At 38.6% G+C, this 26,579-nt stretch overlaps 1 protein-coding gene across 4 annotated transcripts in view; it reads right to left on the bottom strand.

The window, feature by feature from the left end:
• Positions 1–26,579, bottom strand: part of ZMYND11 (zinc finger MYND-type containing 11) — a 106,960-nt gene that overhangs the window by 59,867 nt on the left and 20,514 nt on the right. For 3 of the 4 annotated variants that reach the window (XM_062568850.1, XM_062568851.1, XM_062568853.1), the window contains exon 2: positions 1,625–1,759. The exons of the other annotated variant lie outside the window; for it this stretch is intronic. In XM_062568850.1, the coding sequence (XP_062424834.1) occupies positions 1,625–1,740 (116 nt within the window). In that variant the 5' untranslated portion in view covers positions 1,741–1,759. The remainder of the gene's footprint in view (positions 1–1,624; positions 1,760–26,579) is intronic. 4 annotated transcript variants of the gene reach the window in all.

The raw sequence follows: 26,579 nt of genomic DNA, 5'->3' as shown, positions 1-26,579 counted from the left end.
TGCATGTGGAGCATTTATAATTCACAAATACTTGTAACACTCATCTTTCTCAAACTACTGAGACTCCTTCCATCTCTATTTATTCACCTACAATATTTTTCTTCTGGTTAGAGATAAGTTATATGATCTAGATGTAGACTTTTATTAAAAAACACCTAATTACCCTTCAGCAGTAGGGGAGCAGCAGAAGAGCAGTATCTCATCTGCTAGTTGCTGTCTAACCCCTTGTTTTCTTAGCCTTGTTTGTAAGGATAGGATTCATCTTCCCCAATTTTACCCAGCTAAATGTTATTTGCACCATCTTAAAACAGGCATCTTTCATAAGAGTGGGATGAATCCCTAGCTAGATGTGCCTGCTCTTCCGTTGCACATACGGAGAGCATAAGCAACTAGCAAATCTAGGTAATACACAGCCTGGGGCAAGCTGGGCAAGTCTCCTGAAACATTAAAATGGAAAGTGTATAGTATTAGTTTACCCACTTGTCTCCTTGGAGACATGATGCTTTAAATACGTAATAATGCTTTAAAGCACTCTGAAACTCAAAAGCAACCTCGAAAATGAAATCCTCTAAAATAAAACCTCCCTCTTAAGGCTTGGACACCTCTATCTCTGAGAAAGTGCTTTTTGTTTTAATGGTGCATTTTTCTTGGTCAGAGGAACCAGGTACACATTAATTTGCTTGGGACACCACCTTTTTGCTGTCTCCTGTTTCCTGTTCACTATGTTTGGAGAACCTGCACTGTTAAACTTCTTTGACTTCTTAAATCAGTTTTCCTCTGTCACTGCTATCACAGAGCTTCCAAACTGTCAGATGACCATGCTGTCCTGATTATCACTCTTTTGATTTGTTTTGCACTGTTTATAACTCTCCCCTTTAGTGGCCACTGGCCTTACTATCTGTTCATATTGGCTCTGGCAACTATGGAGCTGACAATTGGTTAGTTTTGCTCTTTTAAATTGCTTGTATTGATTATTTTTACAAACGTGACATAAATGTTGGCCTGGAAATGTACACAAAGTAGACAGAGGGACAAAATTTCCCTCAGTTTTTATTACAATGACTAGGCCAAGTTATCCAAAAAGTTATTTTAATATTTTAGACTTTTTTAAACATTGCAAGCTCCACAGAGCAAAGACCATATTTTTCTCCATGTACACAGACCCTAATACACTTCAGGCAGTACTGTAATATTAACAACAGTATTAGAGGAATACTAAAAGAATTTTCCACCGACCTATGGTTTTTTCCTGAAGAATTAGGTTATTTACAGTTTTTGTTGCCCTTATCTCCTTAACTTTTTATATCTACTTCTTTTCTAATCAAAGTTGGAAAATAAGTATGACTCTGACATGCTAAATTCACCTCAAGCATTACAGAAATCCTACGGATGGTCATACAAAATAAATACGGGGAGATGAAGATCTCAATTCAATGGAATAAACTTCACTTTAGGATTGTTAGGTGCTCTGTTCTAGAAGTTTTTGATAATTAGACAATTGGCAAAACAGCAGTGCATGTAATTGTTTAATAATTTCTCACAGTGTTTGCTGTCTGTTTCTCAGGGTTTGCAGTATCATCAACCTTCCCCCTAATCAAGATATTTTTTTGAGTGTATCACTTACTTTGTAATACGGTCAATGTTAGCAATTTGCTTCTGGTTCCGGATTATTTCTATAGCTGCCCAAAGATGCTGGATAGCCTTTGTATCTGCCTGTCGCCTCTTCGTTAAGCGTGCCATGACCTGTTTACTTGGTCAGCTGCAGCCGATAAATAAAAAAAATACATCAAAAGTTAATCATGAATTAAGAAATGGATTACATGATGATCATCTTGCAATAAATATGATTATAAGGAAAATTTTGTCAACTGATAGCAATCCAATTTGTATTCAGCAGCATGTTTTCTTATGCAACAAAACAACAAAGTAAACACTGTAGTTTACTAGAACCTCTTTCACATCACATAATTTATATGTAAGACAAGACACAGCAGTAAAAATTATCAAATTCATCAAAATGACTGAAGTCTGAAGTTATCAAACTGTTTACAGAGGCCACTTAGCTCACATCTCAATACCCTAAAATGTGGGAAAAAACAAAAGTCACCGTAGCTAGAAACCTTCACAAACTCCTGCATTGTTTGAAACCCTTTAAAAAGGGCTTCAGTAGTGCTTGACTATATCACACTGTGTTAGCATGAACTCTTGAGAGAGAGAAAAAGCTGTATCCACTGTTCAGATTACAAAAAAGTTCTCATGGTACTACTTTCGTATTTTTACTATTTACATCGATTTAAAAGAACCCCATTCTGTGTGCAGAAACTAGAATGGTATTTTCAGGCATGATAAATATATTGGAACAATTCCATTTTTTTTCTAACATACTAAAACCCAACAGGACCAAAGTGCTTCTGATGGCATTTACCCATCTAACTGACCCCGAATGGGAACATAACAAGCATCTGGCTTTGTTTACAAATTTTCTAAAAGCTCTAGGCAATGAGGACAGATAAGCCATAAATCGCCTACAGCTCCACTGCAGGCACAAAATCCCTTTTTAAAAGCTTAACAATGCATTTTGATCATTAAATAACTTTCTTCCAGTGCCACCACTTTCTGAATGAGAAAAAAAATAAAAATAAAAGACCGATTCGGCCGGTATCAATATACATAACTTATTTTAGAGCTCAGTATCCTAGAAACGAACTCTGTGGTATGTACAAGGATACTTGCAACTAGCAGAATATTAACTTCAGTAACCCAATATAATACACAAAATGCAAAAACACGGCACCATTAACGTTAACGATGGGGATTTAAGTATTGAAAACACCCCTCTGCTCAAGCTCACAGCAATCACAGCGACGCCAGCACTCCGCCCGTCGCGCGAGCGCCATCGCCAACTCCGCGGGACCCAGGCGCGCTCGGCTCTAACAGCACCGCCGTCAGCTCCCGCGCTCTACTGACCTAATAAAACAAGGTGTAGCACACTGTTACGAGGGATAAGGAATGATTTAGCAGCTTTGTGTTTCACGCGAGGCAGCTCGCTTTTAAAAATAAATAAAAAAGCAGCAGCGTGCGTGCGCTCCCTGGCTGGCCACGGCCGCCGCGGGGCCAAAGGCGTGTGAGGCCGCACGGCCGGTCCCAGGGCTGGTCCCTCCGAGCCTCGGCACGAGGGCAACGGGGCGGCTGTCCAGGGAAGGAGAGGCCAGGAGCACATTTCTGAAGGGAAATGCGACAGAAATTCAGACGGGAACGGCAGCTCGTTGCTAATGAACGGTTCACAGGGAGCCGCTACTGGGAAGAGCGGGAGAGGATGCTGAGTCCTGGCGACGTCCTTTACCGCACAAGAGGATGTTACACGTTTTTAAAAACCCCTAATTTGTAAGTGAAACGTATGACTAATTGTAAAATTTAATTCCTGAAGAAAACAAGTCACTAAAACAGAAAAAGGGATTAGATGTTAACATGAGAAAAAACAGACCTTACAGCTCTACTACTTTTGAGGCTAGGAGCGTAAAAACCCTTTCACAACGCAGTGCCAACTACAGCGAACGAAACCATTAGTTTTAATTTTACCTCTCTCGCAGGTATCTGCTTAAAAAAGCCACTAGGTCACCTAACAGTTGACTGCCTGGACCAAGAGTCTGTTAGTAATTTCATGTTCACATGTGAAGACCGAGGAGGAAACCCTCATCCTTCCTGACCTTGGGAGCAGCAGGAAATCACACCACGCTTCTCCTCAGCTTCTCCTCGGCATCACCTCAGTGATACAGCGGCTCTTGTTTTTCTCGCTGTTTTTAAAACAACAATTATCTTTGGCAGCTGGGCACCAGCGTGCCGGTGTGAGCAGAGCCTGGGAGAGCAGGAAGGAGGCGCTTCTCCTTCGCGGCCTGCCGCAGCCTGCTCCCGGGCGGACGGCGGGAGGCCGCCATCTCCGCGCGGGTGCATGGCGTTGTCCTCCTGTGGGAGGGCCGCCCGCTGTCCCGGGGACCAGGCCGTTTTAGCATTATTTTTATTTTCTAATGGTCTGATGAAGAAAAAATAGAAAGAGCCTTCCACATCCAAGAAAGTGATGAGAAGATCATGGCATATTTCTTCCCATTCATCGCACTGTCACTCCTTCACCGTGACAAAACTAACCCAAACAGTCTCCTCCTTGCATTCCCACACAAATCTCAACAGTTTTGTATATGACTACCAAATCCAGAAGGTAACCTGTCTCAGGCTGTTACTAGTTTAGAAAATGCTTTGTAACGCTCTTCCCAAGCAACAGAAAATGTTCTGACACATCCAGCTTCCTCCTGCAAATAATAGGTGCAAGTGTAATAGGAGGTCAATTAGACTCTTAAATCACTGCAGACTATTTGCTTACAAGTGAAAGCACCCAGACATGCGAGAGAACAAGTATAAACATCCAATACATGTGAAAACGCACAAGAATCTGTGACTTAGTTATATACTAAAAGCGACCGATTCATCTCGGTGCAGTGATTCATCCTCAGCGTTTTAAAGAATGAAGTCGCAACTCCAGCGGCTCTTTAAAACCACAACACTGAAATGTACCCTTACATATGCATGTTTGAAGATGTTTCTCATCTGCTCTTCCATTACAGAATTTATTTGAATATTGTGGGAAAAAAACTAAAAGCCAAAATAAATATGAATTTCCAGCTTGTGATTTGCAAGCTATATGTTTGTTTAGCTATGGTATTCCCTGTTAATACAAAATTACTTGCATCATGCTGTTTTTATTTGCATCGTGACAGTTTATCATGTTCTGCTCACAAGCTCATGGTAGGACGTAGCTTCTTTAAGGTTGACAAGCCTTGAAGAAAGGTTGGCAAACAAAAATTTGCTAAACATGCTAGGAATTTGTATCAGTAGGATGTGTCTTTTTATGCTTTTTAGGCACCCATGGGACCTGTACAATATGGGGAATAATCTCCTCACAAACGCAATGTTTTGGATGGCTGGCATGCAATCTTACATGCTTAGGCCAGACATCCAGCTACAACAAGACCCGAAGTAAATCATTTAGCTTCTCACTTTTCAACTCTTTAACTGTTCCTTATATAATCTGAGTAAAGTTTTAACATGTTTTAATCCCTGCCAAAATGTTCTATGTACAGTATTTTGGAAAGTGTAACATTTTATTGTACATAACTTTACCCAAGAAAGAATTAGTTCATTTCTTAATGAACTCATTTCTTCTGCCAGCAGGTCGAGGGAGGTGATCCTGCCCCTCTACTCAGCCCTAGTGAGGCCTCATCTCGAGTACTGTGTCCAGTTCTGGGCTCCCCAGCACAAGAGACATGGAGCTACTGGAGAGAGTCCAGCGGAGGGCTATGAAGGTGCTCAGAGGGCTGGAGCACCTGCCCTATGAGGAACGGCTGCGAGAGCTGGGCCTCTTCAGCCTGGGGAAGAGAAGGCTGAGGGGGGATCTGATCAGTGTGTACAAGTACCTGAAGGGAGGGTGTCAACGGGACAGGGACAAACTCTTCTCAGTTGTCCCATGCAACAGGACAAGAGACAAAGGGCAGAAACTGAAGCACAGGAAGTTCCGCCTGACCGTGAGGGGGAATTTCTTCCCTGTGAGCGTGACGGAGCCCTGGACCAGGTTGCCCAGAGAGGTTGTGGAGTCTCCTTCTCTGGAGATCTTCAAGGCCCGCCTGGATGCAGCCTTGTCTAACATGCTCTAGGTGAGCAGGGAGGTTGGCCTAGATGATCTCCAGAGGTCCCTTCCAACGTTATTGATTCTACGATTAATAGTCAGGAACAGTGAACTTGCAAGCTCAAGGAGTTATTCCTGTGAATACTAACACTAGGGTTATCTTCCCCAGCTAAGTGAAGCACATAGCAAAGCACGCATTGCTGTGTGGTGGCAATATTATGGTGCAATCAGGCTTTCTGTCAGAATAGATGTGCTATGAGCCATTGGATACACATTCAGCCAAATCAAATTCTGTACAACCTTCTGCTGTCAGAGTATTGGATATGGAAATCTGCACTGTAATTCAAAACAAAATAAACAAAAATAGCCTTTCAGCATGTCTAGAGATTTAGCTTAGGAACCTCCTGACCTACTGTTTGCATCTAAGTTAGTGTATACTAACTCATTCCATGTTCAGCTGCAGACTGTCTGTATCTATAAAGGCAGCCAAATTTTGCTATGTTTGAGTTGTTACATACCATCTCCCAAGCAAAATATGATGCCTCTGAAAGTTTAACTACCCAGCTGGGCTTTGCACTGAAACAGACGGTCCTGCAGTCAGGTGCTGCCTCTCTGACAAGAGCTGCTAATTAAGAGCTGACAAGTAGCAGCTCATTAAACCTCCTGTAAGTACTTGACCATAGGTGAGGATACCTGTGGTCCTAGTCCCTTTCAGTGCAAAGTCAATCAGGTTAAACTTCATCCCTGCAATCAGCTACCATTTGGTCAAGATGTGGTACGCAGCTAATTGCAACTGAAAGACAATTTAAGAAGTTGCTCCTTGCTATGGCTCAGCAGCTAGTTCCTGCCTCTCAGCCCCATGTCCCTGTGGCTTGCAAATATTTTGTCCACACAACAAAGTGAAAAGCTTTCAGGCTCAACAAGAGGAAGAAGCTAAGCTCAATCCTACGTTTTTATGGCTCTTGTGCTGTTAGACTGGCTGAGTTTTGGAGGCTAAGAATTTTGGACATAGACCTAAGTCCCCTACTTTTATGTACTTTATAAAGTGACGCGCTCTAGTATTTCTTAAAGTGTTACTTTTTTATAGTGAGAATAAAACTGTGTATATTCAGTGCACAAGTAGTTCCAAATGTTCATTGTTCTGTTCTTGTATTAAATAGGAGCTTCCTATTAAAATCCAAATTATAAGTTTGGGGGTAGATGTAGAGTTTAGGTTCCTGAACTTTATACAGATCCTTGTAGAGCTCTCAAGTTCTGTATATTTATAGTTTACAATTAAAACTGCTGTTAAAACCTATCTTTCATCACTAGTTTAATGGAAGGGTAAATTCTTCAGTCCTCCCCTCCTAGAAGAGTGAAGAACAAAAGCAGTAACTACCCAATCTTTAAATAGGTAGTGTACATGTGAAGATGTTTGGACTGAACAGTAGGATTAGCTGGGCACCTGTTAGCAAGAGAGGATTCATCTCCAGAATAAGCAGGTACTTTAGATCATTAGAAAATCAGAAAAAAAAAAAGAGAAGTAACAAAGACTTGTGGCTAAAATAAGCAGAAAATCTTCCTTAATTACGGTCTAATTTTCTGAATTTAACTTAATTTAATAAAAGTTACCAAATTCTTAAGTGAGCCTTTTCAAATTAAGAGATTAGTTTATGCTCTAATCCTGTAATTTTTAAGTTATTAGTCAGACTACTGAAGATTTTCTGATGTTGAATGTGTGTCATACATAACAAAAATCTTTTCATTTCACCGTTATATTAAGATGCAGTCTATTCAAACGATAAATTCATTATCATAATTATCATAAATATTTCACATAAGTGAAATAATTGTGTTGTTGTACACAACCCTAACTTCTGCATTTCCTTATTTCTAAGTTTGTAACCTTAACAGCACGCAACTTTCTGAGTGCACAGCTCCGTAAAGTGCATCAGAGACAGAAGATGTGACTACAGAAATACAGAACTGTAGTGTTCTGTTTTTTCTCTATGCAATTTAATTTTTTTTTAAATTCAATTCACAGAATACAAGACAGTCTTTGCTATTACCTTGTGGCATTCCAAGATGGCAGTAAGCTACTGCACAAATCAGAGCCAAGGACAGTACAGAATTAAAGGCCTCAAGAAGATTTTCACTACACATATGTGAAAGGTCTATTTAACTCCCTAAATTGTATTTACTTCATTTGTGTGGTATTTAGTTCAAAATGATTAAGTGTACTTTACTGAGACTAAAGTATAACTTGAGTTTTTAAACTCAGATATTCTGAATCATCTGCATATAAATAGTTGAAGCATTGCTTTTGAAACCAAACCTGGAATTTCTTGTTTACTTAGCTCATCCCGCTAAAGAGAACTTGACACAGATGAGCTTGAGGCATCAAGGCCTTCATCCCAAAAAGAGAATTTAAGAAGGCGATGAGTAACTGTAAACAGAGTATAACAAAACCTGAGATGCTGCATCAGCAACAGCTGCTGAGAAAGACAAAATAATAGGTATACAATCCAAATAAAGCTTGTCAAAGCAGTTTTGTTTGCTACCTAATATAAATATATGTTCAGGGATAAAATGTTATTTTCGGTTCTGCTATATATCAATCCAAGCCTCATCTAGAATTTCACAAACAATAGCAAATGCCTTTCTAAAAATTGCAAAGAAACTATCCTTTGTTTCCATCTGGTAGTATTCACTGAATAAAACTTTAACTAGCAACATACATTTGGAGAACAGAAGAACATAGCTGCCAACGAAAGCAAAATGGTCAAAAGAGCAAAAGACCCAAATCTTTGATAACGTAGCTATACTAATTATAGGTGACTACTTTTTTTCATACTATTCAGAATGTTTTTACTTAGGTAACGTACCTACATAAGCTAAAGCACATAATAGTTTTGCTGAAGGTTAATCTCAATACAATTTTTCATGTGCACATTTATCTTATAACAAACAGTGTTTTCCTTAATATTTCAGACTTGTAATATGTATTAAATACATGTAGAACAATCTATTTTTTACAGCCAGTAACAAAACTAAGTTACGTAGGTGTAGCAAGAGAAGAACCATGCAAGCTTTTTTTTTTTACATGTAAGAAAGTATCACCACTGAAAACGCAAACATTCTTCACGCATTTAGTGAATTTTTCAATGAATGCAATTTCAATTAAAAAATAGTTTAGTGTGGTTTTGCTAAGGCTTAGTTAATGAAATTAAGCTACACTAAATAAAGAGTTCTCACAATGGAGTCTGCACTAGTATAAATTGGTTTAAAAATACAGCTCTTGTTAAATTGATGCAACTTTCTCATGGAGATAAGCTTTAGCTGCCATAGTAACAAAGCCCCTTATTTCCAGGATGATGATACACTGGTATTAAACAGCCTTTATGTTGTCCCTTTCCAGAAGACTACTCATCTTTGTTCAAAGAAATATTCTGTGCTGAAGAGAGCTCAGCACTAACTCCATCATCACAAGCTTACATATCACACAAGGTGTATGAAACCCCTATACACACTTCTTGTACACTCTCATGGCAGAAAAATGATGAGTTCTCTTTGTATTTGTTTGCTTGAGGAGTTATCAGAAAATAAAAAAAACACCCAAATTTGCAATGCACTATCAGCGGTGCTCTGGCTCCCCTGTGCGAATGCACACAAGCACGTCAGCATGACTCAGGGTAAGAGGCTTTAGCTAACGCGTTTTCCCTTCCATTTGCCACAGACTAAGAGCAAGCCCAGGGTCAGTTACAGAAGACTAGACAACCCATGGTAGCAGGATCATGCATCTGAACCCACACTGCACACAAATACTGTCTTTCTGCGGTTCTACAATACCCACTACTAAATTCCATTATTTTTCAAAGCGGACTGAAGGTAAACATGGAAAGGTGCTCTAGGAAAACCAGTAGAAGGAGCTAATAGTCTGCGCTATTCTCCCTGGCAGACAAGCCCGTAGTAAATAGATACTTGGTGTCCACCTGCTTGGCTGTAGTGAGTATGGACGATTAACAGAGCAATGCATCATGACCGGGCTCCAAAGCCAACTTGATTGTAGAAAGGGAAATCATATCCAAAGAAAGCTGATGGGGAGGGATGGAATTTTGTTCTGGATAATAAAATAGATGCCACCTGGATTCTGCAACTTTCTCTGATAAAAGCTGCACGTGGAAGACATCTTTGGAAATGCAAGGAAACATAAAGGAGAAGGCTTGACCAACAGCAATCCTGTTATCAACATCTTCCTTTCTGTTGTAAAAGCTAAGGGGGTTGGTTATCCTACAAGTCTCAACTGAACTGATGTAAGACCCTTTTCCCCCTCAATAAGTAAGGTACATTAACTAAGGTATGATGACATCAATAAATGATTTTTTCATGGTATATTAGCAGGAACATAATTCCACATAGTTTCACACTAAACAATTTAAAAAAAAAAGTAAGCATTTTCTAGTTCAAAGAATGAGGAACGTATGGAAAAGAAGTAAATCATGAAAAAAGTCAATTCATTTCAGCTTATGTAAGACACATGGTTCAATGAAAAGCTGATGTTGACTTTTTGCAGATGTAACCTGAGACTCCAAATGACTGTTTGTTCTTTCCTTCTCTTTCTCTGAAATACACATTAACAGCCAGTATCTTTACAGTACCAATTTTAATTCTGCTGCTAACACTCTGACTTAGACCTTAGATATTTATAAAAAATATTCCTCCACCAGGCTGAGTTTTTATTGACAAAAGCTGGTTGAATCAATTTTTGTTGCTCCTTAACAAAAATGAAGACTGCCTGAACCTGTTTCTTTCAAAGTTATTCTCTTCAGCCTCTCCCTCTCTATAAACAAAGGCAGAGCTACAGAGGGTCTAAAACTGTCCAGATACTGAACCATTTTCAAGGTGGTGTATTAGGCAGGCAAGACCACTTTCCTCCAGAAGTCAGTTCACGACGAACATTAGTCCTGAGGACTGTCTCTTGTCAACAGTCATTTCAGGGGAAAATATATATATACATATAAAGAAAAGAAGTGCAATTCTGAACCAGCCAAGAATCCCAAACTGAACATACTTGAAGTCAAAGATATCAGGGCTCAACAAACTTGGAAACTGGCAGAAATACACTCAGAACTTAAAGAGTTAATATACATTGATTTGTAATACAGGTAAAATGAGCCAAAGATAAATACTGGCAAAGCTTACAGGATTTTACAACAGTAAGCAAAAGAAACTTGAAGGCAGGGAAAGGATCAAATCATAAAATCTGAGCTTTAGATCCTGCTCCTGAAATTCAAGACGAATGTCAGAAATAATGGAACAGAGTTTCATGCAACATTTCCCCCAGCTGTGGGGCAGTTCATTAATACAATCAGCAGAAAGAATAGTATCTTGTAGAACCAGAAGCCTTTCCCCAATGTCTCACCTCATTCTCGGTGTTTTCTTCTTCGTTTTTCAGAGAGTGGTTTTCCTATACTGGGCATGTGCATCTAGCTTAGAAGTTAACTGTATTCTTTCGCCTTCATACACAGTATATAACACATACTTGCTAATTATACAAACAACATTAAACCTTTTCTTTCACCCTACCTCAAACCAAGCCTATCACCACTCCTTAGTGAAGCCTTAATCCCCAGTTATTTCAAAGTTCCATTTGTTTCTTTTTCCCACTGCCATTTTGATATATTTCTTTTTTACCTCAAAGCAGGTAATTTATTTTGTTCATATTTCCTTACTTCAGATTGCCCTGAACTCTCTCGCCAAAACGTTCATGTTTGGACAAGGATGAAACTTGCCTAGAGAACAATTTACAGACATGTGAGAACAGCAGTTTTCATGAAAACTGATGAAAAATGATAAATAACAGGTTTCATAGCTAAACAAATCCTTAAAGTGGAAAACAGCTGAGTGTAATCATGAGCCTTTTTTTCTTTGCTGAAGAAGTTGACAAATGAAAAGTGGAAAAAAATAGTAAAAAGGAAATTTCGAAAACACAAGGCTTAAGAAGAAACTCAAGAAGAATGTTTTGAAAAAAAAAATTACCAAAGAAACCAGTCAAGTGATAGCTACTGTTAATTCAAATAATACCAGCCTCTCAGCAAACCAGGACAACAGCTTATGCCCAGAAAACTGTGTCGTACCACTGCAATTTAACATTTATTTCCCACAAGCTGTGAGAAATTAGAAGGAGGAGGAGGACGGGATGAATATATCACTTCATTTTCTAGCCAGCTCTTGGCATAGCTGATTACATGGCGAAAGCTGGCAAACGGGCTTTTTCCCATACATGCTATCTTGGATTGTAATCTTGAATTTGTTCAGCCACTTCTTTCATAAATTTTTGTGGGAGTTTTTCTGATTTTTTTTCTACTAGCTAAGATTCTCAGGTTCTTCCAAGTCTTATTTCTCATCTTCACTTATTTGAAGCCAATCTCTAACTTTTTTCTTAAAGCAAAGAATTCTTCTCAGAGCTTTTTCAGGACTGTTTGTGGGCAAATTGGATTTTGCTTTTTATTTTTGGTATTAAGCATCCCTTTCACATCTTCATCACCATTTTTGCATTTCTTATCTGCTCTGTATTACCTTCACAGGAAATGTATGGCTTTGACCAGTGGTTCACTTATATTCATACGCACATCCATGGTGTATGACAGAGCATACAGGTCAGAGAGATAGAAGGGGTCCAGCTCTGCCGCATTAGAATGCTTCTCACTTTCAAAATTACGTTCTGCCTCTCCTGTGGTAGGTGCTCCTGAAACCTATTTCTTCAGACCCTGATGATGTATATAGAACAGATTACAAAGCCCTTTAGGGAGGAAATTACTTCCTGAAAACTCAAGAGCTCTTCCTGCTATGTCATTATCTAGAGCTGAGGTTTATTAAAGGCAATAGGACCAGACTGTTCTCTTCTCAACCACTTCCTTCAGGCACAGAAACATAGGATTAATAATTTTGTCAGCAGAAGTAGGACTTCATTTTCAGATGATTTCAGTTATTTCTCTGCCTGATTTTTGATTTTACTCCTTTAGACCTGAATACAGATGAATAGCCCAGAGCTCTGACACAGAAACTTAACCGTATAGACTGAGGAAAAATCAAGAAATACTGAATAGTATTTCTCTGCATTTCTCTGATAATACTGAAGAGTGCTAGCTCTTCAGAACCCAACAGAACCTAAAGCCCAGTAGAAGTATCTAATTCTACCCTCAGCCTAATATAAATTTCAGAAAAATGTCATTCACAAAATACAGCCTCCTAGTGTGATTTCATGGAAATCACAAACTTTCAGCATGATCCAAAGAAAAATGACTGCAAGAGTACTGTAACATTACAGTGTTGTAATTAAGAGTAAGCCCTTCTGGCACTGTCTTTGGCTAGGCAGTGCAAGAGTAAAGTCCTACGGAGAACAACCTTTGCTCAATCTCTAGTGCCTTTTTTCTTTTTTCTTTTTTCCTTTTTTTTTTAAGCTCACACTGATGACCCTAAATTCAATTTAGAGCCCAATGTATAAAACTAGTTCTAGAAAGAAAGATATGAATCTACTAAGTGCAAGACCATCCCGGCTGGCAAAATTTCTATGGAGATGCATTATTTTTAATTTCAAAACCAGTCATTGTTTTCACCACTGGAAATAATGTCCTCATAAGGAATCAGAAGTCAACAAAGCTTCAGGGTATTTGTTCTTATGAAAGTTTTAAAGCAACCCGAGAACTACCACTTGTTCCTCAGCTGTTGGCTTGAATCTTGGATTTGCAATATAATTTTCTGCAGGAAATTGAGGAAATAAAATACTAGACTTCTGGCAGGCTTTCCAATCAATACCTTATTTTGTCATTTGATATTCTTTAAAGCTAGACAGGAGATAGGCAGTCTGGTATGCCGCCAAAGTGCATGTTCTCAACTACTCCAGCTGTAATGCCTGATGCTGAAGAAGGTGGGTAACTCCAGGCTAGTCCATCAAGGAAGGGAAGCTGCCTGAAGCACAGGCCTGCCCTTCGTGGTACTCTGCAGCTGCTCCGTATGCTGCAGAACTGCATCCAGAATGGAAACAGAGGGGTTAACTCATTCATGACGGACTTTATGAACCTGGAAGACCAGATCGCTTTATGTCAAATGGTTATTCCTCAGGAAAGTGGTTATTTTCTTGCAGGCATGTAACTTTTATTCTCACATTACTTAAAATAAACAAGCGTAAATTTGGGAAGACTTCACAATGATAGCAATTTCCTTAAAGGCTTAAGTTAAGTTAAAGGCTTAAGTTTCTTCTTGATAAATTTATCTGGAAGTACTTACTCTAAAATAGTTTACAGCATGCCTAACCCCTGCTTCTATTTTACTTATTTTCTGGTCACATCTCTTACACAAGTCTTAATTTAATTGTTCATTTTGCTTTCTTGAGTATGACATGACATACATAAAATGAGAACGTGAGAGCCTGTCTCTCATACTCCAAGTTATCAATACTTTACCATACATATTCCTTTTGTCCATGGGATCTGAGAATTTTTTTCATTGTTTTCACCTCCATTAATAGAAATATAAAGTATCTCTACTAACTTTAAGTGATGGCATTGGCTAAAAGAAAAAGTAGAGAATCCTAAAGTGCTCATTTTAAAATGAAGAAAGGGTGCAGTAATGTTTTTAGCTGTTTCATATCTATTCTTCCAGTGCTGAGAGATTCTTAACAATGTCACTATCTTCTTTCTGCTTAAGACAGTCTGCTATTCTATTTTAAGACATGAGATTTCCTACCAAAAGTGATTGTGGGTTTGAGTCTTCACTGAGCTCCAACCAGAAAACCTCCTATTTGGGAAGACTTCTCAGGTACAGCTTGTCTGAAACGACTGCCACCACAGCAGTCATCCTTGCGGCAACGCATTCATTTACTCATAAACTCACTGCAAGAAATTTTACTCAAAGTCTAGCAGCACGGTTGTTAAAACAACGCCTGTTAAAACAGACATTGTCCTGTCCTCATTAGAGTTCACACTATTTCTGCAGCCTTTGAGCGTAACCGTCTTACGGTGCTAAAGACGCTGACTGCTCGTGTCAGCCACTGGATTCCAGTGCCCAAGTTGACGACAGATGGGCAACCAACTCAGGAGTTAAAATCCCACGAATCCACACACAGCTTATTGCCAGCCCAGCCATCTGGCTAGGGATCTAGATAATACCACAAGAGGAGGACCTAAATAAATAAATAAATAAATAAATAAAAGCAGCTACATTTGCTTTTTCTTTCCATTTCTCTTCCTGTTTCTTTGTGCTTCCTGTTTGAACATATTTAATGCTTGAGTCCTGCACACTGCATGAAGAATTCTTTATTTTTCAACTATTTAATACAGGTCAAATTATCCAAACATTTTCTCATTAGCCCTCTCCACAGAGAAAAATAAGTCTGAGGCAAAAATGTAACACATGATAACATGAAGCATTTGATATTCCAAGTAGCAGCCGAACAGGTAACATTTAACAAAAGCACAAACATTTGAAAAGTGAATACTCGAATGGAGAGCACTACGAAGCCTCCTCCAGCACGGCTGCTAGTTTCTCTATAAAAATAATTTAGGCAGAAGTTATAACATGGGGCCCCAAAAGAATAATTACTTAGGGAAAAATGTAGCCAACGAGAGTTACCTAACCTGTTCAGAGAAGAAAGCTGGGATTTATCCCAAAATGTGCTGGGAAGGTTGAAAATCTGGTTTTCAACAGTAAAAGTATAAACTTCATTAAAATGTGCTTTTTCATAGCAGTATCTCCTTATATCTAGAGACAGGAAATAATGCAATATACAAACCTTCTTTAAAAAAAAGTTTTATTTTTTTTCCCCCTTCAGTCTGCTGAAATGTCCAGATAGGTATTTTAAACAATAAGCGGTGTACTTGTTGGGGTTTAAATTTTCCAAAAAACACAGTTCTCTGATTTAGAAGAAAAAGGAGCACAGCCACAAGAACACAAACTCTCTTCCTTGTGTGTGTTGCAAAGATGAGCTGCATATTAAGCAACTCGAGAACAGGAAATAACGCTGACAAACAAACTGATATTCTTTCCATAGCATGATAGCTCAGAGGAGGACATTCGAAACTTCATCTCCCCAAATCAAGAAATGTTTATTCTACTTTTGGCAAGGCTGCTGAATGCTTGCGTACTCCTTCCTGCCCTAATGTTTTATGATCCTTTCAGCGAAGTAGATAGTCCCACTCGAGTAGAAAAAAAAACAAGAGTTGAAAAATTTTTAATAAAGCTTTCTCCATACAAAAGTGCTATTTCGTCAGTAACAAACTGATGTGTGGAAATACACTGGTTCTAAACTAAATGGACCCGGACAGATCTCTTACTTCTCCTTCCGACCTGATCCGAGTCTCTCACGCCATAGGTGCATGCTGTAGTAGTTCCAGCTATACAGACAGACAGTATTCATCTGCCTCTCCTCACTATAGGGAGTTGGTATTTTTGTTAATATATATCTCCATCATGAGAGAGAGGTTGGAAATCAACTGCCTAAACGCAGACATCTATTTCTGAGCTAATCTCTCCACGATCTCTTCACACTTGACTGGATCTGCTCAGCGCAACAATTTATCTCCTTGCAAAAGCAGATGTCTCAAATAGGTCAGGTGAATTAAGCCCTAAAATTAACCATTTCTCTCCACTGAAGTTAAAGGGAGATTAAGATGACTAGCTCATAGTCTGCAGTTAAATTTCCTGAACTCCACTCAGAAAGGCTGAGCACTTGTAACCAATGGTTATGGTTAGCTACTTTAAAGTCCCACTTGAAACCGAGTTTCTGATACCTCAGCTAAGGGCTCTAACCACCATATTATTGCTTTTATCTGATAATTTGCTTTTTTGGATGAAAATTTTCACTGCTATGTTTTCACTTTCCCTATGTACTTCTCTGAATAAACTGAAGATATCTTACTTACCCCAACTGTTTAAATTCAAGAAATATTGTGTTTTTCACCAAAAAAAGAAAAAAGATTAAATAACTGTGTAAATACATATACATTTGTATATATTTTTTCAAAAACAAAATAAAATAAAAAAATCAGAAAAAATCAATTTTGATATCAATTATTATTATTATATTTATTATATAAATTATTCAGTTAAACCCCTAATAATGAAAAGGTAAAGTTAAAAATACTAAGTCAGGAGTGACAGGGAAAATCAGATCCTAATTTCAGAGATGAATAAATGAACTCCACGATCTCTTGAGATCCTTATTCTACAATTCTAGTAAAATGGCTAAATAATGGTAATTTCTGAATGTCCTGTTCTCATTTTCAATTTGAACAGGGTATCTTTTGAAATAAACTTTTTTGACAAATGGAGTTTCTAATTAAGGAAAAAAAAAAATCAGTCTAAGAATTTTTATTCTTACAAGAACTGTGATTTTTTATAAATATGGGACAACCTAAACAGACAAAATGAAACTGTAAAAGTCTAAATGTAGAATTTTCTTTTGTGTTTCCCAACTACGTTTCTACTCGATCAAGATATTGTCATGAAAAAAATTAAAATTAGGAGGCTAATGTTTGCTAATATTGACACATAGGTCACTAGGGTTTTCTATTTCAGATCAGCAGTAGCTATGTTTAAAATTTTTCTATGCCTTTTCGTTTTTTTCTTCTTCTTTCTTTTTGTGGCATCACTACTGGAACTGTCACCTCATCTTCCTGACTTTCTCAGAATGCAGCTAATCAAATATATATGTTACTTGGCATTTGATTTACGTTTAAACTTCCTGTGGCTGCCTCCAAACTGTTTGAGAAGTGCAATAAAAGAAACCCCAAGCACATCAGTAATAGAAAATTTTAATACTGGTGTCTCCATCTTCAACAATTCAAAATAAACATTTCCCTTTATTAACAAGATTCTTCCCATTTGACCTTAGAGACTTCACAGAAAGTTATAAAACAAAATGTAAAACAAACAAGAAAATACGCTGCAAGCACAAGCCCGATCTTCCTGCCAACAGAAGCTGCGCCTGCAGCTGCGCTGCGTGGCGGAGGCGTCCCCGAGCGCCGCCCTGCGCGCACGCAGTGCCAGCCCCTGCCAGGGCTCCTCCTTGCAGAGGCTGTCGGAAAACCCGTTCAAATCCTATAGGATTTATCTGACACTGTAATTCAAACCTTGGAAGCCTTCTTTGTCTCTTTCTCCGATTTATTAAGGGGGAAAAGCATGCTGTTCTACCTGTTAAAACATGCTTCCCTTTCCTAATAGGCTCAGCAAGCGTTTCATTAAACTCAGTTTAAAAGAACCAGTCTAGCTAAATTCTTTCCTCTAGGTTTTACATACAAATGGTGAGCTCAGGTATGATACCATTCAGTATACCACTCCTCATATTGTACTTCAAACATTTTAACTTCAGCAGTTGCTATTTGAAGCAAACTTTAGAAATAAAATACATCTCCATTTTTATTTCAGAAGAAATTGCCTACTTCTGTGTGTTCAGTTCTTACCATACTACTGCTTTGAAACGCATGAACTATAACAACTGATTTACAAAATGCAGAGTTGAATTAAATCCTAAAGTAGCATAGAAAACCAGCTCAAGTTCACTTCAGCTGGATGCTGAATCGGGCAATTTTGTGCTTTTTCAGCTAGCAGCACCAAAAAAATACTTAGTTCTTTGTTTCAGATCCATGCTGGTATCATGGACATAACGGGAAAGAAAAGCAGGATAACAGTCTCTGAAATGTTCGACACGTTATGCTGAAATAGAGAAGTCTATATCCTTTCCCTAACAATTGCTAGTGCCAGTGCTTCAAAGATGCTACCAACTCCCATAGCAAACCTTACTAACTGCAGAAGGCTTTGCAGGTGACGGAGAAGGAGGAGGTCCTTCCAGACGCTCACAGGTAATGCGCTTAGGTCTTAAATCACAAGATTTGATCAGACTTCTCTTAGCGTGCTTTGCTGCCGCTGTTATTAGCTTTCTGTATCGAGCCCTTTTTAAAAATTGAGCCACTACATGTAACTTTATGACCTCCACTGTGAGTTCTACACTCACAAGCCACTCAGTGAGACATCTGATTTCTTGATCTTGTTTTATGCAGCTGGACATGAAGGAGAAAACAACACAACCTGATAATTTCTCCTCATATTTCATATTACTATATATCTCGAAAGTTTTTTATTTTTTGCCATTTCCAAAACCAAAAAATACATCATTTTTTTCCCTAGTCATATCAAAGACAAGATGTACTGTACTATTGCACTATGGAGCAAGTATTCCCTGTACTATTCAGCAGTCCATATAGGCTAAAGCCATCAGCTTTCTCTCTCTTCCTTGGTTTGTGGGCTTTCCCTTGTGCTTGGCCACTGCACCGAGATGTGCTCCTGACACACACTACTTCAATCCCAACCCTTCGCCTAAGATCACGCAGGAATGAAAAAGAGTTCCAGAAATTCCTTTCCCTTCGGCTAGTCTCTTTAAAAGTTATGGGTTTTTCTTTACTCTTTGAAGACATCTGTGTGAAATTACCCACACAACAGTGATCTCAACAAAACCAAGATTTATTAAAACAAAGAGAAAATGGAATTAGAGCAAAATAAATTGTTTACTTAACATAGCTGAATTTACAATTCTCGTAAGTTAAATTAGATAAGGGACAAACCAGATAAGCTTTAGATAAAAAAGAAAAAAGTGAATCCTGTAGTTTATCCTTTGAAATTAAATATCCTCTCTGACCACACTAGTCAACCTCTCAATGTTGCTTGCTGCGGAGAGCAGCAATTCCCTCTTTTGTCTCCCACAGATATGCTTAATAAACCCCGTTTCAGGTTTCCTAAACACTCTTCTGAAGACAAAAAGTGGCTTTGGTAAACAGTTTCAGTCTCCATCTCTAAGGAGTTACACCACTGAGGAAATGAAAAACCTTAATTATGATTTATGACTGCCTTTTCAAGGTTTATGACCTTGCTCAAACATTGCCTTTTGCTAACCATCTTGGCTGGCTGTATCTAGGTTTTGGCTAGACCCATGGGCAAACCCGACTTGAAGCAGTTCCTTTTTTCTTTCACTTGTCACAAGCTATGAATTATAGACGAGGGCCAAGGCGCTCTGTTACAATCAGCAATGTCTCAAAACAAGCCTAACAGACCTTTAATAAAATCAGTCTCGGCCAATGTCTCAAATGACAGACTGTGCTGCTTCTGCCCTCACGGGCTGTAGGACGCGTCTGCACAGAGTTTTTGTATCAGAACACTGTATCGTTCAGAGGGTGGCATTTCCCTCAGGTAGTAGTTACCTGCGTAACCCCTGGCGTGCGTGCCATTACGCTGCTATAAGCACATCTACGCTGGCGTAACTCCATCTACAGTACTAGGTGCTGTACCATTCTAACAGTATTATCATTCACAAAAATCCTTGATTTAAGAAATGAAGAAATATCTCCTTTTTAAATGTAGTTTCCAAACCTCTTGCAAAACTAAAAGAAAGCTTTTTAAAAGTGGAAACAAATTCAGTTGTCTTTCATTCTCCCAAAAGTTATTTTTTATCGGAGCAGTATTTTTGGAAAGCTATTACAAAAACAGCTCTGTAAAAGAAACCTTTGCTACTTCGGAAGTATAGTGACAATGGCAAGATGTCTCCTGTCATACGCAATCACGGATGCCATCATACCAGCAAATAATGGCTTATATAAGAAGAGCTTCTTTCCATTAAGATAACAAATTAAACTAAACTGTACTGAAACAGTCCAACCTCCACACTGGGATATATATCACACCTGCGATGTGTATTTAAGGTGGCAAAACTTTTGAATTTGAAGGAAGAAAAAGCAACAACAGAAAGAAAACAAAACCCACCAAACCCAGGTAAGAAAACACCATGGCGACAAAGCAACGAACATTAAATTAGAGAGCTACACAACAATATCCATACAGGCTAGTCTGATGCGGTATCATCCAGCATGAAACTAGGACTGCTGTAGACAGCTAAGAAAACATTCCTATGGTGCAAGGTTAGACTGTGACTCCTAGAGCTGGAGCCACCTTACATTTCGTTTTTTGGTACATCGGGGGGGCTGGCAGAAATGCTGCTTTACGGTACCATTTTGGGGTGTGGCTGGAGTTCTCCTGTGTTCAGGAGAACATTAATTTCACCTAAAGGGTTTTTTCTTCTTCTTTATAATTGCTTAATCACACATAGGAAAGCCTTTGCAAGGCCCAGATCAAGTTAATTTCAGTCTTTACAGCAGCACATGGAGTTACTCAAACATTCAATCAAAATAACCTTCAGAACTGCATTTAAACTGTATCATCGCTCCAACCAAAGCCACAGCAAAACATAAAATAAAGGTCAAACTACAGAGAACACTATGGAGCAAGTTAATACCCATGAAAAATGAGCACAAGAAAACCAAAACTATTCCCCAGTGAAAAATGGAAGCAGAGGATGTGAAAAGGGATGTTATCCCTCTCCTTTATCGTTGCTCAACTAACAGAAGAAAAGCTGGGGAAAAGGAACTTCAACATCTGTTTTGGGGAGGGAAAAAAAAAAAAAAGACAGACAACTCTGGCTTAATACATAACAAACAAAGAAAGAGGCAGAAACGAAAGTACTTGATCAAAACAGGATCTCCCTGCTTGCACACGTCTCTCTCAAGCCATGGGACACAAGCATCCCATGATAGGTGATCTTACTTTTTTAGTTTATTGGACACAGTTTCCTATGAGAAACTAATTAATCATTTTGTAACTAACTTAAGGCAAGGATTCTCCCTGAAAAACAACCAGAAAAATTGGAATGGTTTGGTAATCGCTTTCTTAATCCTTTCTGTACATATCATCGTGAACGACTTTCAAAAACTGGTTAATCCAAAAATAATTATACTCAACTATTTTCCAAAGAGGAATAAAAATGCATTGGCACTCAGCTAATACACAGTAAGTACTTTCATTTAGAAATGAATTACTTAAATATTTTTAAAAATTATTTAGGTGCACATATTGATAATCTCAATCGAAGTTAATGAAAATGACCTAAAGATCTTGAGTACACTCCTTTCAAAATAAAGGTTTGTTATTTTATACTAACGTACCTGCATGCATTTGAGATAAGTCGATGGTTCTACCAATGTGCTTAACTATTTTTGATGTATGAACCTTTAGATATCATGCCTATACTTGTAAGGAAAAAGGAATGGTCCCAATTACTTAGGTATGTTCTTACAGGAAATACTGTAGCATATTAGCCATAAACAAGTGTGATATATTGAGTAGCATCCATGAAAATAATCAACCTTGATACAAAATTAGAATTGTTCAGAAATATATTAATTTTAGAGTTTGACCTTCTGACTAGCACTGCAGTAGAAGACAACACTCTCCAGAGGCTCTCGTAATGCCTATGCAAATACGTTTCCTATGACTAAATGGCACGTGAAATGATACAAGGGGATCCTTTGAAACAGGGCACAATACGGAAATATTTGACAACATTATCTGCACTGTTTGCATGCAAATATTCCACATAAGGGCCACTGAGCGAAACAACACCAGGAGAAAGTTTCTTCACATGTGGTAAGCTTGATAAACATTACTCTTCCTATATTAAAAAGAAATGACAAATGGGCAATAGTCTGTTAACAAGCTAATGTTTTATTATCAAGGCTTTGTGTTCAGCAAAGACAGAGTGTATTTTAAAATCGCATTAAAATGACATTGTCAGAAAGGTAAATACATTTTTGACAGCTATTTACTATTTGAAGTAGCTTCGAGTACAGTATGATTTGGGGCCACTTTTCAGGGGCATGTAACTAGGTACTAGTGCTGGCAAACGTGGAGATTTTCAAAACATCGATGCCTCTGTGATTTAATTTCAGTGTCCGAACTGCCTACCTGCCAAACACCTGACATGAAGCAACCGCCTCTCATGAATGCACATCTGGGTCCTGTGCAAACACCTACGCACCGCTGCAGGACAACCAGCGCACGTGCACCTCTAAACAAGGATCTGTAGAGTCTCTAGATTACTTTTTACAGTCATGTCAGGTAAGCGTTAAAACAACTGAGTTAAAAAAAAAAAAAAAAAAAAAAAAAAAAAGAAGAAGAAGAAAAAGAAAAGAAAAAAGGAAATGTATTCTAGCCTAAAGCCACGGCTTACAAAGTGTGGATGGACTCGGCTGTCCGCTTACACTGTATTTTCCCCGGCGAGTGTGTGCAAGGCCACGGGGGCCCCAGTGTTGCCGCGGTGGGGAGGTGGGTTCACCCCATCCCCAGAGGCCCGCAGCTCCGGCAGGGGCTGCCCAGCTCTCCGCAGCATCCACGCGGCCCAGAAACGGTCCACACCAGGCAACCCCCTGCTATCCCAAAACCACAGGTGCCCAGGTGGAGTGGTCCCACTTGTATGAATTATTAAATATTGAACTGGGATTTATGCTCCAAGCCTCAAATGTGAGATGCGTGCACCCTGCACATGGGCAAACTGCGTGTATGCCTCACTTACCCACTAAACCCAAGCTTAAAATCACACCAGGTAAGAGAAACTAACTCCATAGCACATTACAGAAACAGCATTCATCAGCACAATACTGTCTGCTGGATTGCATATGGAATTTTAGTTTTCCTCGGATCCAGAAGGAAGAAAAAAAAGGTGTTTTATTTTTACTGAGCAAAGAAAGCAAAGTTCTTACTAAAAAACAAATGGGTATTTTTGTAAATAGCATACTCTTATATTTCAATTTTCAGAAAAGAATCTGGATGAGGGAAATTATATACTACATTTTCTTAATAAATTATGCCTTCATTGACCTTCAACTCTGATGAAAACTGACACCGCTTTTTTTTAAAATTACTAACACAAAGCTCTGGATTACAGAGCTCATCAATTAGCACGAAGACGTCTATTTAAAATACGCTGTTTGAGACAAAAATGTAAATGACTTTCATTTATAACATTTTATATACAAAAGGTGACAATTCTCATGCCTGCACTGTACAGAGGTTTTGGACATAGCCTGAAGTACTGCTGCGTTCAAGCTGCAGCTGGACAGAAGCGGACGCCCAAACCAATTCGAGAGGGGAAGAAATGTTTGCAAGACTCCTGACAACACTGTGCTAAGGCACAAACACAGCCCTGAAAAGGGAAGAAATTATGCACATGAGTCCAGGGGAGGAGAAGTTGTTCTTTTACCAGATCTTCTGCAGAACTTTGTAGCACTGGATAAACATTCTACTCCCAATTTAAAGTAGGTATATTTGAAAGGTTAAATAGTTTGCCCAAGACCAGAAGATGTGTAAACAGTAAGGACAAATTTCCAACTCCAAAACTCCATTCTTGTTCTTCCTTTACTTCACTGTTATGGAACCAGAAATAATTCTGTACCACAGCTTTATCACAATTATGATTATAGAAATTATTTTAAAAGACTGCGTATGGGAAAAATAAATAAATCAAACATACTGGTGCAGTTTCCAAATGATCTGACTTTATGAAAAGCAGAGTTTCAGCTCCAATCCTCGATGCCAGTTCTATTCTCTCTCCTAAAAATCAAGAATCTCACTTCAAAATGACAGAGATGGAGAAACACTATTTTCAGCACAACAAGCAATCAGGTGAATGGGCATCGTGAGGATACTCGCTCAGAATTTCACCTTTGATCGCTGTCTCTGGGCTTCAAGTCTCGATCCTAACAAGATCTGCGAATAACCACATTTGGCAGGCGAGAGAGCGGGCTGCGCGGCGGGATTAGCAGGTAGGTATGACGGCAGAGCTGCGCTTAATACCAAACATCCATTTACCGCTGGTGCCAGCCCAGGCGCTTCTGGTAATGTGCATGCAGATAAGAAAACAGATCAAAAGGGAATCTGGGGAAGCAGCCCGGTTTGATGGTACGATTTTGGCTTTGTAAATATAAATCTAACACAAATGTACAGTAGTGCCAAGGAAATAAATTATATTTGATATTTATATATTTACATTTTCCAGGAAACCAAACTAAGGACCAGATCTAGTCGTAATTCAATCAGGACCCTGTATGGAATCACTCTATCAAATTTCTATAGTATTCACATACTATTTATATAGTATCTGAAGAACAAAAAACTGTTTAAGGCATACAGTTCTTCAAATTATATCAAAGGCAAAATTACTACAAATTTCTAAAGCATTCTTAGTAATTTATCATTTTACAGTTTAAGAAGTTAGCCATATTACTTAATATTGCTTCTACCTCACATAAAATTTTAAATCTCTCAATCTGAAAAAAAAAATCCGAAGTGTATTACAGGGAGACTTTGCACTTTTATAGCAAAGGATGGTGAAACATGAAATAATATAGTGACATGGAGGACTATACATTTTGCACTGGACTTACCATTTATATGAAAATATTGAAGCATACCAAAAATTACAACACTAAATATTTTCTCTTGAAGGAAAAAAGCCTCCTTAACATAGGGTAAACACTTGGAAGGCTCACAGATTTTTTACTGATTTTGAAAGGACTAAAGCAGTGGCTAAAATGTATCTCACACTTTGAAAAGCCTTCCTATCAATTTGAGGATGCTACAAAAGCAGATCTACTTTAATTTGAAACAGGATACAGATATTCAGAAAGGTTCAGAACAGGCACATTATAAGAAAATTTGCAAATGAAATTCAGCGTCATCTTTCCTGTATCTCATCCTACAGAGGAGTAGTGGACCTTAATCACTGCCTTCTCTTGTAATTAAAAAATGCCAGATTTCTCTTCTATTCAACTGTTTTTTTCCCCGCAAATTTTCATTTTCAAAAAAGAGCAAGGAAAGCATCCTGGAAGCCTTAACTTCTGTTTAGCAATCCATTGTATTAATACAATTTTTGTATTCTTTATTCTACTACAACTTTAACGTTTATAAACAGCTCATTGCAATATTATTTAGTATAGTATCTGTATACTTCTGTAGTGATTTCAGTTATCTTAGTCATTTCCCACCCCAGCCCTCTTCAGTTGTCCAGCTGATTTGCTGTAAATTTTCACGGATTACAGGCCACCTTCCTGACATCCTCCCCATTCCTTGCTCTGTTTCGTGCAACCGTGAGAAAGGGGCATGGGGCATTTCATCTGATTTTCTTGGTGGTCCTTACTTCCCTTTATTTCCAAGTTTAGCAGCTTTTGATTTACATCTGAAGTGCTCTAGCCTCTCTTTAATATGGGCTCCACTAGGAAATAGGAATAGTATTTTTAATTGTGCTGCGTCCACTTACTCAAACTTTTTTATTTCACCATGCTCAGACAAAAAGTTTTCTTCTACATTTTTTTGTTGTTGTTTTCCTTAGAAAAAGAAGAGATTGTGTAAAACCTGTGTGATCAGGTTTTTCTGAGGAATTAAAAAGGGCTGCTGACCTGCCAGGCATTCTGGGAGAAATCAGCTAAAAGTCAAAGACAGAAGAAGAGCAGAGATGCAGAAGAGTCCTGCACTGACTATTTTGGGAGCAAGGCTCCTCTCCCATCAGCCACTCCTATCTGCTTTCAGCAGAAATGAGAACGCATGGCTGGTTGCTGACAACTAGCTTCAACCATACAGCAAATAAATCTGGTGAGACATGTCTGTCCTGCAGAGATGTCTCAGTTCGCTTCCTGGAAGTGCTGCAGACTTACTGCGACACTGGGAAAGTTTCTTAGCCTCAGTTAAAAAGAGGTAGCAAAGCTGTATTTCTTAACATTTTGTAAGATGGAAAGAGGCATAGACATGCTCATTATAACACTCCCAGACCACTCCTGAAAGATGAGTATTTACATTCTGTGTATGTAAAATGGGGAAAAGGTATTCATGTGTAGTTACACCCAGTAGAGGATGCACGTTTTCCAAGTGTAGGTCTCCCATGAGCACCCTCTGTACTGAGGTTTAAACGTGACAATTGTTTTATAAGAGCAACAATATTCAGTTCTCCAAGAAACTACAAGGAAAATTCCAGATCTTACTCCAGTGAATGCCT

Source organism: Rhea pennata, chromosome 2, assembly GCF_028389875.1.
Source record: "Rhea pennata isolate bPtePen1 chromosome 2, bPtePen1.pri, whole genome shotgun sequence".
NCBI lineage: Eukaryota > Metazoa > Chordata > Aves > Rheiformes > Rheidae > Rhea > Rhea pennata.
This window is presented reverse-complemented; position numbering and strand designations above follow the sequence as displayed.